Source organism: Bombina bombina, chromosome 12 (assembly GCF_027579735.1).
Source record: "Bombina bombina isolate aBomBom1 chromosome 12, aBomBom1.pri, whole genome shotgun sequence".
Taxonomy (NCBI): domain Eukaryota; kingdom Metazoa; phylum Chordata; class Amphibia; order Anura; family Bombinatoridae; genus Bombina; species Bombina bombina.
Window position 1 is genome coordinate 32,150,314 of NC_069510.1, and position 21,505 is coordinate 32,171,818.

Sequence of the window (21,505 nt, forward strand, 5' to 3'; positions counted from 1 at the left end):
TGTCTGAAATAATCTCTTTCAATTCTGGTCCAAATAGAGTTTTACCTTTGAAAGGGATGTTAAGCAATTTTGTCTTGGATGACACATCCGCTGACCAAGACTTTAGCCAAAGCGCTCTGCGTGCCATGATAGCAAACCCTGAATTTTTCGCCGCTAATCTAGCTAATTGCAAAGCGGCATCTAAAATAAAAGAGTTAGCCAATTTAAGTACGTGAACTCTGTCCATAACCTCCTCATATGGAGTCTCTCTACTGAGCGACTTTTCTAGTTCCTCGAACCAGAACCACACTGCTGTAGTGACAGGAACAATGCACGAAATGGGTTGTAGAAGGTAACCTTGCTGTACAAAAATCTTTTTAAGCAAACCTTCCAATTTTTTATCCATAGGATCTTTGAAAGCACAACTATCTTCGATAGGAATAGTAGTGCGTTTGTTTAGAGTAGAAACTGCCCCCTCGACCTTAGGGACTGTCTGCCATAAGTCCTTTCTGGGGTCGACCATAGGAAATAATTTCTTAAATATAGGGGGGGGGGGACAAAAGGTATGCCGGGCTTTTCCCACTCCTTATTTACTATGTCCGCCACCCGCTTGGGTATAGGAAAAGCGTCGGGGTGCACCGGAACCTCTAGGAACTTGTCCATCTTGCATAATTTCTCTGGAATGACCAAGTTGTCACAATCATCCAGAGTAGATAACACCTCCTTAAGCAGTGCGCGGAGATGTTCTAATTTAAATTTAAATGTCACAACATCAGGTTCAGCTTGTTGAGAAATTTTTCCTGAATCTGAAATTTCTCCATCTGACAAAACCTCCCTCATGGCCCCTTCAGATTGGTGTGAGGGAATGACAGAACAATTATCATCAGCGCCCTCCTGCTCTTCAGTGTTTAAAACAGAGCAATCGCGCTTTCTCTGATAAGTAGGCATTTTGGATAAAATATTTGCTATGGAGTTATCCATTACAGCCGTTAATTGTTGCATGGTAATAAGCATTGGCGCACTAGATGTACTAGGGGCCTCCTGCGTGGACAAAACTGGTGTAGACACAGTAGGAGATGATGTAGTATCATGTTTACTCCCCTCATCTGAGGAATCATCTTGGGCAATTTCATTATCTGTGGCAGTACTGTCCTTACTTTGTTTGGACGCTATGGCACAATTATCACATAAATTTAAATGGGGAGACACATTGGCTTTCATACATATAGAACATAGCTTATCTGAAGGTACAGACATGTTAAACAGGCTTAAACTTGTCAACAAAGCACAAAAAACGTTTTAAAACAAAACCGTTACTGTCTCTTTAAATTTTAAACAGAAAACACTTTATTACTGAATATGTGAAAAAGTATGAAGGAATTGTTCAAAAATTACCAACATTTCACCACAGTGTCTTAAAGCATTAATAGTATTGCACACCAAATTTCAGAGCTTTAACCCTTAAAATAACGGAACCGGAGCCGTTTACAAATTTAAACCCCTATACAGTCCCAGCTATAGCCTTTGCTGAGACCCAACCAAGCCCAGAGGGGAATACGATACCAATTGACGCCTTCTAGATGCTTTTCCAGCAAATTTCAGACCCTCACACATGCATCTGCATGCCCTGCTCTCAAAAAACAACTGCGCAGTAATGGAGCGAAAATGAGGCTCAGTCTACAACTAGGAAGGCCCCCTGACTGGAAAAGGTGTCTAACACAGTGCCTGCCGTTTAATAAACGTTCCCCAAGTTTATAAATGCAAATTGTCAGCATAAATATGAATAAAATGCCCAAATAAAGCAATCGATTTAGCCCATAAAAATGTCTACCAGTTTTTTAGCCCATATTAAGCCCTTTATTCTGTTTGTTTGACTAAGAAAATGGCTTACCGGTCCCCATGAGGGGAAATGACAGCCTTCCAGCATTACATTGTCTTGTTAGAAATATGGCTAGTCATACCTTAAGCAGAAAAGTCTGCTAACTGCTTCCCCCAACTGAAGTTACTTCATCTCAACAGTCCTATGTGGAAACAGCAATCGATTTTAGTTACTGTCTGCTAAAATCATCTTCCTCTCACAAACAGAAATCTTCATCTTTTTCTGTTTCAGAGTAAATAGTACATACCAGCACTATTTTAAAATAACAAACACTTGATAGAAGAATAAAAACTACATTTAAACACCAAAAAACTCTTAACCATCTCCGTGGAGATGTTGCCTGTGCAACGGCAAAGAGAATGACTGGGGTGGGCGGAGCCTAGGAGGGACTATATGGCCAGCTTTGCTGGGACTCTTTGCCATTTCCTGTTGGGGAAGAGATATCCCACAAGTAAGGATGACGCCGTGGACCGGAAACACCAATGTTGGAGAAATCCAATCCAGGTTTATATGGTTCATTCTCTGTTAAATGTCAGTAATTTAGCTCACCTGTAGTTCCATATTTGCCAAACGTCTTGATTTCCTACAACAATCCCATTTTTGTTCTCATGTTCAATAGTATCAGTGTACCAAGATTCTTTCGGGCATCGTAACCATCTGCTCAGAGAAGTCTTGGCATGGATGTCTAGGGCTGTGGGAATAAGGCAGAGTTGTTTGGTCTTGTTTCTATATTTGTAAGCATATTGTGGCACAGGAGTCTTCTGCAATCTACATTAAAGCAACATAATAATAATATATCTAATGGAGATGCGGACACGTAAATAGTAATGATGCACATATGTGGTGGTGGTGTAACGATATCCAAAATTTCTGGCGACTAGTAGTTAAAGAAATAGAAACTATCTTGTAGATTGTGCTCCCCCTAGACCCCGCGATCTGGCTTCTAAATAAGCTTCTAAATATTAAACATAAAACCTATGTACGATTATTTATGATAATGAAAAATGGAGCAAAACAACTAATAGCCAAAAACTGGAAAAGTACTAAAGGCCCTTCACGGGATATGTGGGTGGAAAAAGTTACAGACCTTTTAGAACTTGAAGAATATTATTACCTAAAAAATGGAAAAATGGAAACCTATGCTGAAATGTCTCAGGTTTGGGATGCTTACATACACACTATGTAATTACATATAGACATTTTCGCTGGTTGCGAGCGGGACGGGACCTATCCACCAACTCCCCTTTTTCTTTTCCCTCGTAACCCCCTCTTCCCATCCTTTCATTTAATCTTATTTTCTATGTTTTTATAAACATAGATTTTTGTCCATGTATTTACAAACTCAAAATTTATGACAACTATTGAACATGTAAATTGGAGGAGCTGCGTCTCCTACTTCTTGTATATTACTTCTTTGTTTTCAATAAAGTTGTTTGAAAAAAAAATAATAATAATAATATATCTAATTTGGGGAATATCAAGCAGTTTACAGATAAGTTTATTTTATGCGTATTGTATGCAGTTTAGATTGGATATTTTGGGGAAGAGCTATGAAAATCGGAGGTGGGCATGGTCTATACGTAGTGTTGACTGGCTTCTGGCATTTTTGTGTATATATATATATATATATATATATATATATATATATATATATAATCAAGAAAAGTCACCAGCGCTAAAACCTTACAATATGGTGGTTTGTTGTTTCAGTGTATGAGTTTATAAGGTGTGTTTTGCCTTTGTATTATCCTATTTGTATATTGGTAATGATGGATATCACTATTTCTTGATGTGGAAATGGTTGAATTTGTTGAAAGAAAAGTATATATATACACCACATACAATACAACAAAATCTAAATAGCGTTCTGCCTCAGTATTGACACAGTGTACCCATGTCACTGTTAGAAATGATAAGGAAAGAGCAATCAATAATAGTGAGATGGCGCTCTGCTATAGTATATTTTTCTGGTATATATTATAAAACATTTAATCTTATTAGAAAGAGAACAGTTCTTGGATGGTAATTGGACACAGTTTGTGCTGGTTTCTTGTATGGATTGCGTATTAAATAGAGATGTAAAAGTAAGACTTCCTGCTTACTAGATACGACCTCAATCCTATGAGGTAAGCTGTCTGCTCTATGTGGATAAAAGTGGTTCTATCTTTGTCCTCCAGAGTAATGTTTTCTGAGCACTTTGTCCACATCTTGTTCCGGTGTTGGGAAAAGTTCTTTATAATCAATGGTATCCCTGGACTCTCTGTTGCTCTTTCATGCAAAGGTGAGAATCTTAACCGCCTCTGGAGTATGGAGAGTAGTTGGCAATGTTCCCCAGATTCATGCAAGAAAGAAAGATAAACACATAGCGTAACACTTTTTGTGTCTATGCCGAATAAACCTGCTTGTTCTAGTCAGGCTTCTGGAGGCTTGTCTCTTGTATTCAGCTTTAAATCACTTTGCTGCCAGTGGATTTGAAATGAGATCTGTAAGGAGTCCTTTTCTTGGATGTGATCACAGCAGCAGCTTGCTTGTCAATCCTAGGCTGCCTGTTACCTGTTGTTCAGTTCCTCTCCACGCTGCTTCTAGAGCCGTTGCGGTGAAGTCACACGCCAACGCTAAACTTTGCCAACATCGCTTCTTGTACTGAAGCTTCTCCACTTCCCTCCAGAGACTTACCCGCTCGTACCTAAAGTTTACCTTCTTCTTTTACAAGAAATTTGTTCTTGACATTCATATAGAGCATGCAATTTTAAATGTACCTGTGTTGCACTGTCTGATTGGTGGCAAAATGTAACAACCAATCAAGCAAGCACTATCCAGAGTGTGGAACCAAAAATGGGCCAGTTCCTGCTTTAATTCCTGCTTTTTCAAATTAAGATAGCAAGAGAACAAAGAAGAATTGGTAATAGGAGTAAATTAGAAAGTTGCTTAAAACTGTCTGCTCTATCTGAATCATGAAAACAAAATTGGGTTAGTATCCCTTTAATGGGCCTTCTGATTCTTATCTGCTTTAAAAATCTGTTTCTACATTTTGATTGCACGGTTTAGCTATGTACGTTTTTATGACATGTTTATAGGGTTGTTTGATGTAGTTAAGATACCCTGTATAAATTCAAATGCTGTAGATGTGCACCTTAACATGATTTCAATTCTTGCCCAGCTAGGTATTTTGCATACAAATTACTTTTTTTTTCTCTGGTCTAGGACACCTTGTGTGAATTTTGTGAAGTTCAATGTAAAATGTTCTCTTATTGTTTCAATAGATGATTACATTATGAAAATGACATAAGATCCCTAAAGCCTATATGAGTACACAGATAAAAACTGTACTGTGCTAGAAGCTAGACAAAATATATATATAAAAAAAAAATGCTTACACTGGGTGAGAAAAGTATCCATTAAAGGGAAAGATAAAAATATTAATGATTATTTAACAAACAAACAAAAAAAAAATGCTTACTCTGGGTGAGAAAAGTATCCATTAAAGGGAAAGATAAAAATATTAATGATTATTTAACAAACAAACAAAAAAAATTAATGTACTTCTATTATGGAATTGTGCACAAACTTTTTAATTGCACGCTTTGGGCTAGATTACGAGTGCATTGATAACTGTTGTGCGAGAGTGAAAAGTGGTTTATCGCGGGTGTTTGCGTGCGTTAGAAGTAGCGCATGTATTACAAGTTGAAAGTAAATTAGTTTAAAGTGCAACTTTGGAACTCTGGTTAACTGCTCGAATAAAAAAATTGCACAATACACATCAAAAATGCATTTAAAAGTACAGTTACACTACAAATAACACCATCGAATAAAAAATTATTTAAGTGAAAAATTGCATAAAAAAGTTGTAAGGCCTCAAAGATATGGTGTTAGAAAAAAAGGGCAGGAAAGGGGCTTTAACATAGAGATGCATACATATACATGTCCATAATATATATATATGTGTGTTTATATACCTGCACATAAGTATTTATGTATTTATATGTGTATATATGTATCTACAGAGATATATACACATATAAACACAAATAAATATGTAAATAAATATAGACATCTATATAAGTGCATTGGAGTCCTTTGCAGTCAAGTAGCTGAAAACATGTAAAATCAGATCTATGCAATAGTCATATATAATAAAGTGTTTAACTATACTATACACTATATACATCAGTTATTCTAGGCCTCCCATGGCTTCAATGTCAAAATCCTGTCTTTAACTGGACTACAGGAGAATTATCATTCTGGGGTGATACTTGCTTTAACCGCTGTCTTCCATTTCTTAGTAAGAAGTATTATACTACCTTGCTTGCGTATATTCCCCATAACACTTCCAGATATATATAAAGCTTTCCAACATGTGTTTTCCAAACAGAACGCAGAAACTTTACCTCCACATCGTGAATTGGACTGTACTATTAATTTGTTAGCCGAGGCTCCAATCCCTAAAGGGAAGACTTTTCCTATTTCTCAAACTCAATCTCTGGCCCTGGAGGAGAATATCAAAGAAAATTTGGAGCAAGGATTTATCCGCCTAGCCTCTTCACCTGCTGGGGAAGGTTTTTTCTTTGTTAAAAAGAAGGATGGGGTCTTAGACCCTGCATTGATTACTGGGCATAGAATCGCATCACAGGCAAAGATTCGCACCCTCTTCCACTAATCCTAGAGCTTTTTGACTATCTAAGAGGAGCCACAGCATTCACCAAACTTGACCTCTGTGGAGCTTACAATCTAATACGCATAAAGAAAGGCAATCAGTGGAAGACAGCCTTCAACAGTCGCTTAGACCATATTGAATATTAAGTAATGCCCTTTGGACTCTGTAATGTTCCAGCTGTATTTCAAGCTTCGTAAATGAAGTGTTTTTAAGACTATGTTAACAAATTGGTTATCATTTACTTAGATGATATACTCATATATTCCAAATATCTGTCCGTACACCAGCAACATAGCCAAATGATACTACAAAGGCTCCGGGAGAACCACCTTTATGCAAAGCTGGAGAAATGCCAGTTTCACCAATCTTCAATTCCATTTCTGGGTTAAATCATTTCATCCTCTGGATTTGCTATGGATCCCACTAAGTTTGTTACTATCCAGAACTGGCCTCAGCCTAACTCTCTGAAAGGGATACAAAGATTCTTAGGCTTTGCAAACTATTATAGACGCTTCAGTTGGGGATTTTCCTCCATTACTGCAACTATTGTGGCTTTCACTAAGAAATCTACTTCTAGCAAAAAATGTCATAAAGAAGACACAGAAGCTTTCCAAAAACTAAAACAGATTTTTCATTACTGCCCCAATTCTTCAACATCCAGATCCTTGCCTTCAATACATTTTGGAGGTTGACGCTTCATATGTGGCTGCAGGGGTATCCTTTCTCGGAGAAATCCTAAATCTGGAAAAATACAATCTGTAGCATTCTTATTAAAGACATTTTCTAATACCGAAAATAATTATGATGTTGCACAGAGAGAGCTTTTAGCCCTAACTGAATGGGGACACCTGCTTGAGGGTACTCCCATGCCATTCCTTAACTTATCTTACTTGTCTGGCTCCAAAAATAAAAAGGCAGGTGCTTTTTCTAGGCAATTTTTTTCCACAACCTTATGGAGGATACTGTTGATATCATCATCAAACCACAGCAGGTCATCGCAGGCTTGTCCACTGCCTTACTACTCTGGTGACCTAAAATGTCCTATGATGTTAGGCAGTATGTCTCAGCTTGTTCTCTTTGTGCTGCTAATAAAATTTCTCACCAGAACTACTACTGGGGTACCTGCTGTAGATGTCAGAACCCAGTTGCTTAAAAAACAGTGGAAAGTCACCCATCGGGTACTTTAGTTCACAAACAACCGATACCAAAAGACTGCTAATCGCAGACGTTGAGTACCAATTTTTTTTCAAGCAGGTGACTTGATATGGCTTTCCACAGAACATATCTAACTCAAAAAACCTTTAGCCAAGCTGGGTCCCAGGTTTGTTGGTCCATTCCGCATTCTCCTCTCTCCGGATACATCCGGTGTTTCGTGTTTCCCTTTTAAAACCCGCAATAAGTAACCAGTACACCAGGCAGACACAGTCTCCTGCTCCAGTACTTGTTGAAGGGGAACCAGAATTTAAAGTTTCTGAGATTCTAAACTCTGACATTAACAATCAGCAACTGCAATATCCTGTGGATTGGAAGGGGTATTCTGTCTCTAAGAGGTGTTGGATTCCTGCTTGAGATCTCTATGCCCCTGCTCTGGTTGTTTCCTTCCATAGATGCTTTCCTCATAGTCCTCGTAAGGTTCCCTGGAGAGAAACCTTGAGGGGGCGGGCTATGTTAGTGCCTGTGGCTGGAGTTGATACGGGAACCTCTGGTCAGTCTCTGGCCGTTAGCTTTTCCCGAGCCACTGGAGGATTCTGGCTCAGCATTTGATCTACTTATTCTTCTACCTGCTCTGGCTCACTCTCTGACTGCACCTGCCTGCCAGCTACAGGCAATTTTGCAATCAACCCCCTATTTAAGCACGCTTCCTGCTTCCTGTAATTGCCTGTGTATAGGATCTTTTCCTGGGTGTGTTACATCTGTGATCTGCTTGCTGTTTTATCTCTGCTGCCGACCTTGCTTATTACCTTGACCATTCTGCTGGATCCCGATTCTGTCTGCCTTTTTCTGGAAGACTTGACATTTTGCCAGAACTGTGTTTTTCTTTGCCTGACGAATTTGTACTGCCTTTGCCCACACGTTGCTGACCCCTGGCCTGGATATCGACTCTGCTTTTGCCTTATCCTCTCAACTACTATTTTAGTCACATCCTGGGTACTACCCTCCGAGCTGGGATTGTGTTACTATAGTCACTTCCCAATCTTAGGGTCCCTTCCTAGACAGACAATATACTACCCGTGACATAAGTTTCCTTGGCCGGCCAATGTGTCTATGGTCCTTAATATTGCCCGTTTCTTTGTGCCTCTTCAGAAGAGCTTGGACAGCACATCTGGAAACCCCTGTTGGCCTTGAAATTTCTGCCTGGGAGAGGCCTTGCTGATGCATTTTATCCACATTGTGTCTTGTTGCTATGCTCAGTCTTGCCATGGTGTATGAATTTTGTTATTGAACAATCTGTGTGGAGACCCAAAACAACAGAGGGCGCCTCCTAGTGTAAAATTGTGGTGTACCAAGCAGATGGATAAGTAGAAATCGCTGTACTCACAATTGGGGCAGCACCAATGTGCTGAATGACACAGACTGAGATTTCTCAGTTTCCCAGTTTACTGCTCCAACGATAGTGTGGTCTAGCAGACTCACTCCTCCCAAACAGACTTGTGTTTGTAGTTCAAAAAGTTGGTTTATTAATACAAAATAAAAACAATTCTTAAAATCAGGGGGGTACAATTGCCCCTATAAACCCTTGCAACGCATTACTCAGCTACAACACGCTGTTTCCTCAGGCATATGTCTCTTAGCAACAAGCACGTCTTTTAAAAGAACTATCTACCTATCAGGATGTGACATCTGCTCACATCCACTTTACCTCATTTGTTGCATATCAATTAATCAAAATGTTACCAACAAAAAAGTTACTTGTATCAATACATTGTATTATCAAAACATTGCACAATACTTAAACATAACTGTACATTCTATTCATCCTCTCATTTGATTTAAAGTTGCCTATGTGGAATATAAGCTCAATAAGTGACGAATGGCTATTTACTAAACCTTTACCCCAAGTCACTTATTTATTAGTATTGTGGCACCTCTCTAAGTGGCACGATCCCCACGCCCCCTTGTACACGTCATTGATGACGTTCTCTAAATACCTACACTCCCATCTCTAGTCCTCTGTATACATGCTATTATAGATGCCTTATCACATGACACAGGCTAATCATTACACACTATCCCCACACCTCCCTGCATACACACTCTTGTTCACGCCTCATCACACGACATAGGCCAATCATGACATGCGATCCACACGCCCCCCTTGCATACTTCACTAATGGCGTTCTTTGAACAGACGCCTACCATACACGCCACTTAGAGGGGCGCCACAATTCTAATAAACAAGTGACTTGGGGTAAAGGTTTAGTAAATAGCCATTCGGCAGACTTCTTAAGCTTATATCCCACATAGGCAACTTTAAACCAATCTCAATAGTAAGTTGAATGGCACTAATAGTGATAGCAAATAAACTCCCTTCAGATACACACCTTATAATTTATAGAATTAGGAACATACATTTGGCATTATTAATACAAGTGAGTTTGCCACGCATATATTGTGGATTTCAGATTTCCTTCAAATGAGAGGATGAATAGAATGTACAGTAATGTTTTTTAAGTAATGTGCAATGTTTTGATAATACAATGTATTGATACAAATTACTTTTTTGTTGGTAACATTTTGATTAATTGATATGAAACAAATGAGGTAAAGTGGGTGTGAGCAGATGCCACATCCTGATAGGTAGATAGTTCTTTTAAAAGACGTGCTTGTTAGTAAGAGACATATGCCTGAGGAAACAGCATGTTGTAGCTGAGAAACACGTTGTAAGTTCCTAAAGGGGCAATTGTACCCCCCTGATTATAAGAATTTTTTTTATTATGTTTTAAAGGGACAGTAAACACCAGAATGTTTGTTGTTTAAAAAGGTAGATAATCCCTTTATTACCCATTCCCCAGTTTTGCATAACCAACATAGTTATAATAATATACTTTTTACCTATGTGATTACCTTGTATCTATGCCTCTGCAAACTGCCCCCTTATTTAAGTTCTTTTGACAGACTTGCATTTTTAGCCAATCAGTGCTGACTCCTAGGAGATTCACGTGCCTGAGCTCAATGTTATCTATATGAAACACATGAACTAACGCCCTCTAGTGGTGAAAAACTGTCAAAATGCTTTCAGATTAGAGGCGGCCTTCAAAGTCTAAGAAATTATCATATAAACCACCTAGGTTTAGCTTTCAACTAAGAATACCAAGAGAACAAAGCAAAATTGGTAATAAAGGTAAATTGGAAAGTTGTTTAAAATTGCATGCCCTATTTAAATCATGAACGTTTTTTTTTTTACTTGAATGTCCCTTTAAAGGGACAGTCAAGTCCAAAAAAACTTTCATGATTCAGATAGAGCATGCAATTTTAAACAACTTCCCAATTTACTTTTATCACCAATTTTGCTTTGTTCTCTTGGTATTCTTAGTTGAAAGCTAAACCTAGGAGGTTCATATGCTAATTTCTTAGACCTTGAAGACTGCCTCTAATCTGAATACATTTTGACCACTAGAGGGCATTAGTTCACATGTTTCATATAGATAACATTGAGCTCATGCACGTAAAGTAACCTTGGAGTGAGCACTGATTGGCTAAACTACATGTCCGTCAAAAGAACTGAAATAAGAGGGCAGTCACTGCAGAGGCTTAGATACAAGATAATTACAGAGGTAAAACGTGTATAAATATAACTGTGTTGGATATGCAAAACTGGGGAATGGGTAATAAAGGGATTATCTTTCTTTTTAAACAACAAAAATTCTGGTGTTGACTGTCCCTTTAATAAACCAACTTTTTGTACTACAAGCACAAGTCTTTTTGGATGGAGTGAGTCTGCTAGACCACACTATCATTGGAGCAGTGAGCTGGGACACAGAGATCCCAGTCTGTGTCATTTAGCACATTGGTGCTGCCACATTTGTGAGTACAGTGATTTCTACTTATCCATCTGCTTGGCACACCACAGTGTTACACTAGGATGCGCCCTCTGTTATTTTGTGTCTCCACACAAATTGTTTATCACACGAATACTAAGGAGTGGAGCAGCCCTGAGAAATTACCAAACCCTATTCACCTAAATGAGAAGATTCACCAATGAGTTTTCTTTTGGCCCAGAATTGATCTACTATTTCGTTATTACGCTGGGCTCAAGTTAACTTAATATCTTGTTTGTGTCCATTTATGGTTATTATGGCCACATATGGTCATTGGCGTGCATATATCCAGCTGCACTTATTCATATATATATTTTTTTATATATATATATATATATATATATATATATATATATATATATATATATATATATACATACATACATACATACATGTATATTGTATCAATACAACTGGTCCCAATTGTTCTAACACTTCAGTATTTGATTGTATATTTGTTTCTTCAGCAGCTCAAATTAGGCGCCCCCTAGGGACCATAGCTATTTTTTGGTCTTGGTTGTTTTGAATTTTGATATTAGACTAGGTTCAGCAACCTCACCTTATTAACAGAGTTTGGTTGTTCCTCACCGAGTTCGATTCCTCCTGCAAAGCTTTTTCATTGTGTTTCAACCTACATATTAAATTGATGATCACTAGCACATGTTTGGTATAATTGTTTAATCATGCACTTGACTATATACATACAAAATCTCTGACTTTGTACCTATAAGAATTGATGCTGTCACAAGGGCCTGATATTCAAAACCTCGCCGCTCAGGCGAAATAATCTAATTAGTCTCGTCGGTACGACGAGGCCCTTAAAAAAAAAAATGTAGAACAAATTTTATCTTGAGAAAAGTTTATGTTGCTATGTAGTGTTCTTTATACAAAGCATAGACTCCTACATTACAATACAAGATCTAAAAAAAATCCCAAAGATTTTGTGTGATTTCAATCCATGCCAGAGAGGTTTGAATATCAAGCCCCAAATATTGATTGGATTTAGAATTAGTCTTCTTTTTACTCACTTTGCATTTTGTTAATTGATAAAAATAAACTATTTGTAATGGAGATCTTTAAACTATTCACATTTCCTTTTTCAAAAACATTCTCACTTTACAGCATTACTTTCATTCCTGCCAAAAACTTTTGCATAGTACAGTATGTATGTGTGTATATATATATATATATATATATATATATATATATACATTGAATTGCTTTTGCCATTTAAATACCTGACCCATATCACGCAAAACCATAGTGTGTCGATAACCAATGGGTACTGACATACGTTATCCACTTCTGCATACAATTATGTTAAACTATCAGTTTTTTGGAGAACGGAAAAAGTAGCATCTGGAGAGTCAGCAGGACCAGACTGTGCAGAGTCTGCTCTCTGGCTGTAAATTAAGAGCTGATTTTAAAAAAGCAGATGTTGAGTAAAGTGTTAATATCACAGTTTTGCAACGTGTGGTCAGAGACGCTTTTGCTGTATATTCTGTTTATTGGAAAACCATTTCAAGATAAACATATGTCATATTATTCCGCTGATGCAAATGCTAATTTGTTCGGAACCATGCGTAGTATAAAAACACAAATATGGTCAAAAACTGTTTTTATTCACTATCACAAATTGTGAAAATGGGATTAGTGCAGCTGTAGAAATGCTTAATTATTTAAAAAAAAAAAAAAAATTAAAAGGGAAACATCACTTTAAAAATGTAGACAATCGGCTGCATTGCAGGACATGCACACTTTGGGCTAGATTCATAAATACTTGAGAAGTTGGCAAGGGTTCTTATTGTAAAGGTTTTAAAAAATGATTGATCACTTTAATTACCTTTTCTGTAGTTTTTTAGGCATTCCTGATATTAAAGGACAATTAAAGGAGCATTAAATACATTTCATACAACTCCCTCTAATCATGAGCTTATTCTTCAACAAAGGATACCAAGAGAATGAAACAAGTGTAATAACAGAAGTAAACAAAGTTATTTAAAAATTGCGTGTTCTATCTGAATCACAAAAGTTTAATTTTGACTTTACTGTCCCTTTAACATTACAAAAAAAACCTCTTAAGCAATATGAGTTGTCCAAACATCCTGCAAATACCTGCTGGTACTTTGTCCGCACGTATTATTTGACACAAACGTACTGGGCTTTTATAAGCAACGGTTTCTTCAGTCCTAATAAAATCTCTTAAAATCACTTGAATTCATTTATCACTTGCTATAACTGATCATAAGCATTTCCCAAAACACATGTAAAAAGCCAATAAACCAATGTATGATATTTAAAGGGACATGATACCCAAATGTTGAAACACTTGCAAGTGATGCAGCACAGCTGTAAAAAGCTGACTAGAAAATATCACCTGAACATCTCTATGTAAAAAAGAAAGATATTTTACCTCAAAAGTTTCTCAGTAGCCACATCCCATTGTAAAGGACTTCTAAGCAGCAAATCAGTTTGTCTGTCCCGGGACCTGCAAGGGAGCGAGCCTCATGCACACTCATGTTATTTCCCTATTCAGTTTAAGGAAGTTTACTATGAAATCTCATGAGTGTTAAGTTAAATCTCATGAGATCACAGTAAAAGAGTTCATGACCTCAGCACTGTTGATGCTGATTGGCTGCAGTTCATTTTTTCCTCTTTTTTTTTTTTACCTGCGGCTGGACAGCAGCTGAATTACAACTTTCTACACAGCACTTACTCTGCTGAGCTGAGGAAATTGTGAGGTAAAATATCTTCCTTTTTTACATAGAGATGCTCAGGTGATATTTTCCTGTCAGCTTTTTACCGTTATGCTGCATCAGTTTCAAGTGATTTAGCATATGGGTATTATGTCCCTTTAAGCAATTTATTTGTATGTGCAAAATCCCTTATATAGGATGCACAAAAAGAAAGATGAAGGATGGGTTAAAGAAGCATAATACTGCTGAAAATTTCATGATTAAAGGGACATGAAAACCAATAATTTTTCTTTTGTGATTCACATAGAGCATGTGATTTTAAACAACTTTCCAATTGACTAATATAACCTAATTTGAAATTGCTTTGTTCTTTTCTTATCCTTTGCTGCCCCTGAGCCTACCTAGGTATGCTTGTCAACATTGTACTACTGGAAGCTCGCTGCTGTTTGGTGGCTGCACTTAAATGCTTGTCATTGGCTCACCCGATGTGTTCAGCTAGCTCCCTGCAGTAAACTGCTGCTCCTTCAGCAAAGGATACCAAGAGACGAAGCAAATTTGATAATAGAAGTAAATTGGAATGTGGTTTGTATGCTCTATCTGAACCATGAAAGAAAAATAAGGCGTTTTATGTCCCTTTTATTATAGCCAATATATGGATAAAATAAGTAAAAAGGTTTAAAAGTATATACTACTATTATTTTGTTCCTAGATGTTGCATTGTTTTGTAGCCCAGGGACATACTACATGCAAATTGTTGCTTATCGTATGGTAAATTTGAGACAGATAAAAATATGAGCTCTTGCACTAATCAAGCAGTCACTGTGCACAATATAGGAGGGTCGTGGTTCTGAAACCTCAAGGAATGCACTCCTGCGTCTCCTGGGGGGGGGGGGGGGTTGGATGAACCACAGTTTTCAGATGTAAATTACAGGAAAAGCAGGTAAAATATATAATGATAATACAACAAAGCAAGATGTTTTTACGGTGGCCTATGCCATAATAGTAGGGCTAGCGAGAAGGTAAAATTGTAAGATGTTGTAATGTGTTGGTGAAAACTGCATCCACCGTCTCTCTCTCTCACTAGTAGGATGACTGAGAAGAACAATGAATAAATGAGAATATTTGTAGCACACAAGTATTATTCTATATGGGGAAGCACACTGTTTGAATCCAATAAAATCAATCAACATAAGGAGACTATATATAAAAGAATGTCCAACATGAATAACATGTTCAATAGGTATCCATATTCCAATAACCCATGTAAGTGTATAGTATATCAGTTCATCAGACCCGTGATGCGAGCATTTTTGGGCAAAATGAGTGATGACCAATGCAGATTATCTTAAGAATAGTAATGTACTCTAGTATTAATATAATTAAGCCTTATCAATCAAAATTTAACATCTATTCTCCTCTTAGTCGAGCATTTAGAATAAATTCTGTGTTTAGTAAAGGGTAAAGTAGTTGTGTTCACAATTGTTGTGGCAGGCTGTGTATTGTTATTATTATTATCGGGTATTTGTAGAGCGCCAACAGATTCCTATAGTATTCCCATTTATGCATAAAACTAGTCGCTCTGTGTGACATGTTTCCTACTGTGCCATACAGTTCAATAGTCATTTGACGTAGAAGAACATTTTTAAACTCTTAGGGTAGGTAAGGTTTTAGTATCCCAGTTCTTAAACACAAGTCTTTAAAGGGATACTAAACCCAATTTTTTTATTTCATGATTCAGATAGAGCATGAGCTTTTAAGCACCTTTCTAATTTACTACTATTATACATTTTTCTTTATTCTCTTGCTATCTTGATTTGAAAAAGCAATACTGTAAGCTTAAGAGCCAGACCATTTTTTGTTCAGCACATGGTTAGCACTTGCTGATTTGTGGCTAAATGTAGCAAACCAATCAGCAGCTCTACCAAGGTGCTGAACTAAAAAATGGGCCGGCTCCTAACCTTTTATTAATGCTTTTTCAAATCAAGATAACATGAGAACAAAGAAAAATTGATAATAGGAGTAAATTAGAAAGTTGCTTAAAATTGCATGCTCTATCTGAATCATGAAAGAAAAAATGAGGGGTTAGTATCCCTTTAATATAGCTGTACCTAATAGTTTAACATTCTTTTTTTAAACCCTTAGGCAATTTCAGGAAGAGTATTGTTTCATTATCAAGTGAGAAATCAATACCACAATTGATTTTAAACCAGTATGCAGTTGATTTCCAATATTTTATTAGGCGGGGACAGCGCCATTGTAAGTGTATCAGATCAGGGCTCACTCTTTGGCATTTATGGCAAATGTTTGTTGTCTGCAGTGCCCATTTGTGGTATAATTTAGGGGTTATATAGGCTTGGTGTAAAAGTCTAGTGTGGGGTCTCATAAATCTTGAGACAACTTAACTTTATGTAGGGTTTTTATACTAACTTGCCCATTGAAATAGACCAATGCTAGTTATCTTTGCAATAGTAGAAGTATTTATATATAGATTCTAGTAACAGTCTATATATTGGAGAGATTGTATGTATTCCCTGGGTGACTTATGAAACTAGGTGAGTTATAGGTTGTGTCTGTTGGAGAAAGTCCCCTGTCTTTAATAAGTCTGTCACATAGTGTCATGCCTGAAGATATGCAAAATGATGTGTTTTTAAGATCCTAAAACTTTTAATAGAGTTGCCAGTTTCATCTAGAATGTGCTGAATGTTTTGTATTCCTTTTTGATGTCGTATCTTAAAAGGCTACGTAGTAATACCAGCAACATAATTGGGGTTCCCCTGAAATGGTAAATATTTAGTACAGGTTTGTGGAATGTTAAGCAAACTACAAAGTGAACTCCAAGCCTTCAAAGGTTCTGTTATTGGAAGCATATCGCCCATACTACGCTGAATCTGTTGCAGAGTTAAATGAGGCTGTATTGCTAGTGAGTAAGGTTTAATTTATTCTTCCTCCAAAGTTTTAAAAGTGAAATGGTATTTTTTGACTTAACCAGTCCAATACAAATATTGAGAGGGCTGCCCAATTATAAAACAAAAAGCTAGAAAGACCAAAGCCTCCATACAATACTGAGCTCAAAAGTTTCTGGGACCCTCTATGGTGTTTCTTTCCTGCCCAAACAAAATCTAGAATTTTTAGTATTAAGTGATTTTAGGTCCTTTTTTCTAACAGAATTGGTAACATTTGAAATACATATAGTAACTTTGGGAAAATAATCATCTTAATTTGATTAATTCAGATAGTGAATGAGGTAAGCCTTTCCAGTTTTCAAATTGATCTGTAACTTTTTTAAGGAGATGAGTAAAATTAAGGGCATACCAGTGTTTAGGGTTAAGTGACAGTTTAATTCCAAAATATTTAAACTCATCTGTAACTATTTTAAAGTCAAATCCTAAGTTATCACAAGAACCTCCTTGAGATAACTAAATCAGCTCAGATTTATCATTGCTTACGTGATAACCTGAAATGGTACCAAACCTCAGAATAAGTGTCAATAGCTGTGGAAGATTGGATTGTGGGTCCGAAAGGAACAGGGTCATATCTTCCACGTATAATGACAAGTGCATAGTGGAGGCACCAATTTTCAAGCCCTCGGTCTCCTCCCTTATAGCTTGAGCAAGGGGCTCTGATGCAAGGTCAAACAGGAGAGGGGAAAGTGGACAGCCCTGTTTAGTGCTTCTGTGTAGGGGAAAGGTCAGAGCAACCCTAACATTGACTATGACAGCTGCTACTGGATCTCGTTATATGCTTTGGATAACCTAAAAGATGTTTCCAGAGAAGCCAAAGTGTTCAAGCATTAAGAAGAGGTAGTTCCATAACACTTTGTCCAAAGCCTTCTCGGCATCCAGAGCTAGCATACATGCACTAGGTTGTTTCAATAACTGGAGATTGTTTCTATTTTTCCAAAAATAAGACAGTATTAGTTGAACCTTCCTAATGTTTTTAACTGGGGATCTACCCTATACAAATCCTGTTTGGTCCTCATGTATTATTGAGAGTATCACTAGACCTATCCTTGTAGCCAGGCTAGTCAGGGTTCCAGAGATCTCAGCATTTAGTAAATTGTAAAACTCAGCTGGCATACTGTCTGGACCAGGGGTTTTACCAAGTGGGATATTCTGTATTACCCTAATAATTTCCTCTATCGTGATAGAAGCATTTAAGATGTGTGTTTGATCTTCTGCCTAGGGCACTACTTAGCGTGTTGGGATAGTGCCAATTCTCAGTCTCTGGGTCCTATTCTGGACAGACAATTACAACAACCCTAACACCCTGACACTGCTCCCACTGGCACAACAGACAGTGTCACTCCTTGTGACAATCAGTGATCTGGCTTCATATGGTAAGGGAGCACGTTCAGTCCCTGGACTCTGCTTCCTGCTTAATCCCTAGCGTGATGACTGATACCTGATACAGTGCAGTTTGCAAGGAAATAGCTCTCTAGCACTGAGAGTGAAGATTGCAGGAGTAGACTTATCACTTTTGAAAGAACTGTTAATTTTTGACACGTGAGTTTGTGCAAGTTGTGCTGATCCAAATGACCTTCCGGACTGTTAAAGTTGGTCTTAGCCATTGTCGAGGGAACACCATTCATCCACTGTGGTTTGTTGACTACAATCAGAGGCAGATCGCAGCAGATCGCCTGAAACATCTACTATCCTGTGAGTGCCATCTGAGCAGGGTATACTGTGGTGTTAATATAGTAACCACACATTGACACCTTTTGTGTCATATGCTCTTTTACAGGCAATCCTTTGTAGGAACAGATAAAAAACATTCCCAAAAGGACACTTGAATAGCTGTTATGGGAATTGTAGGCTGTTGCTCTATACTTTGTTACAAATATTAATTTAGTTTTAAATAAATACAATTTGTTCTTTCATAATACTTGTCATCTTTGAAAGGATAACTTGAGGTTTTGACCAAAGCCAGTAACATATTTTGTATGATACATCTACTAAATGAATACTAAGGCCCCGATGTTCAAAAGAGCTACGAGGCGTCAAAATATTCCAAGTGATCCGCCTCTATGTTCAGCGAGCTTGCCAGAATATTCCAAGCTCCCGACATAGCCGCATCACTGAGAGGTTTTAACTGTACACGCCATTGGTCGGCGATGCTGGCGATATATAGTAAATCCCTGGATTTACTGCTGCCATCTGCCTATACCGCTACTCCTTGTATCCCCCGATTGCACACTAACACTACACTAATAAACATCTAAACCGCCACATACCGACCGCAAATTGCTAACTATTAACCACTAAACCGCCACATAACCACCCCAAGTTCTATCTATTAACCCCTGCACCACCATGAACCCATCGCAAGTTCTAACTTTTAACCCCCTATGCCACCATGAAACCATTACAAGTGCTAACTATCAACCCCCTATGCCACAATGAACCTACAACAGCAAGTGCTAACTTTAAAAAATTTAACTTTAAAAATTCTAAGGTAAAATTCTAAGTTAAAAAAATCTAAATGCCCCCTAAGATAAAAAAAAAACAACTAAACCCCAACTCTAAAATAAATTACAACTGCCCTTAAAAGGGCCATTTGGAGGGCATTGCCCCCAGCTCTTTTCCAGAAATAAAATTAAAAAGTTACAAAAAAGCCCACCTACATTAAAGTAACCCCCACCCCCCCAAAATAAAAAGAAAATCAAACCTAGGCTAATAAATAAAATTTAAAATAAAAAATCCACCCCAAAAAAAAAAACTAACTAACCCTAAAAGTGTTACTCACATCTGATAGGGATTCCGGCTCCTCTTGATCCGTCGTGAGCCAATCTTCATCCATGGCTCCAGGCACCGGGGGAGCCTCTTCTGCCGCCTCCATTCAGCATTCTTCCCAAATATTTATATATATATATATATATATATATATATATATAGTTTGTGTGCAGCGGAGATCACATGAAGAGGAGGGCTCGCCAAAGAAAAGAAGATATAGAGCGGAGGAAGAGGTCACCGAAGTCTGCCTCTGCGAAGTTGGACGCCTGGAGGAAGATGGGACCGCCGGTGATGAAGATTGCAAAGCAGAGGCAGCGGAAGAGGCCACCGAAGCACGCCTCCACAAAGATGGGTGCCTGGAGGATGGACGAAGATGGGCCCCACCGGTGATGAAGATTGCGGAGCAGAGGCAGTGGAAGAGGCCACCGAAAGGCCCCCAGGGCCTGGCAAAAGATGGGCTCAACGACGGATCAAGAGGAACTGGAGTCCTCATCAACTGTGAGTAACAATTGTGGAGTTAGTTAGGGTTTTTTATGGGGTGGGTTTTTTTATTTTTCAGAATAGGCTTTGTTATTTTTAATTTTATTTTGTAGGCTAGGCTTTTTAGGTTAGATTTTTTTTATATTGGGGGTGGGGGTTACTTTAATGTAGGGGGGTTGTAAAAAAAATTATGTAAAAAAAGTTGTGGTCACTTTAGGGCAATACCCTACAAAAAAGGACCTTTTAAGGGCTATTGTAATTTATTTTAGAGTTAGGGTTTAGGGGTTTTTTTTAAGTTTTTTTTTATTTATTTTATGGGGCATGTAGTTTAGTGTTAGACAACAAAACTAAATAATATACAAACAGCGCAACTACTAAGGATTGGGCGTTCAAGCCTATAGCTACCCAGGTGGTAGGGGAGTTTCAAGTATATAAATTACCACCTACACGCTGAAATACAATAATATAGTAAAAATCAGACAAAAATGTAATACTAGTAGTGCTAAAGTGTCATATACACGTCAGCAAAAAAGGCAGGACCTTTCAATGCCTATGATTATTCCTATAACTCCGAATATCTGGCAGTATCAGCTGTTAATTCAAAAGCAATATACAAAGTCAATAGTCAGTAAATGATCAGCTATCTACAAACCACACTTGGTTCAGTTCTGATATTGTTTGCTGTAATCCAATAGAGAGGTCCAACACCTTGGCAGATGTCTCCTTGTAATGAACTCCAAACTGCACGATGTTTCCTTTGAATCAGATCCGGCGCAGCTGATATATCCTGGGGCTCCCACTGTGTGCGTCCCGCAGAGGCAAAAAACTGAATGAAAATCAAGAGAACAGCGCATCCGCGATTCACAGTAGAGTTTATTCAAGTAACACACCTACACATATAAAATACACTTACAAGATTGCAGTGATAGTAGTGCCTTTAGCTCAAAATTAGCTAGATGATTATGCCTGTAAGCAATGTACGGGGAGGATTCCTCTTATGCCGACCTGCAGCTTCCAAATCACCCTCCTTGCTCCGGCTTCAATATAGC

The 21,505-nt window shown here is 37.8% G+C and overlaps 1 protein-coding gene across 1 annotated transcript in view; it reads right to left on the reverse strand.

The window, feature by feature from the left end:
• Positions 1–21,505, reverse strand: part of LOC128642776 (xenotropic and polytropic retrovirus receptor 1 homolog) — a 556,720-nt gene that overhangs the window by 527,265 nt on the left and 7,950 nt on the right. Inside the window, exon 2 of the mRNA XM_053695572.1 lies at positions 2,408–2,549. Within this exon, the coding sequence (XP_053551547.1) occupies positions 2,408–2,419 (12 nt within the window). The 5' untranslated portion in view covers positions 2,420–2,549. The remainder of the gene's footprint in view (positions 1–2,407; positions 2,550–21,505) is intronic.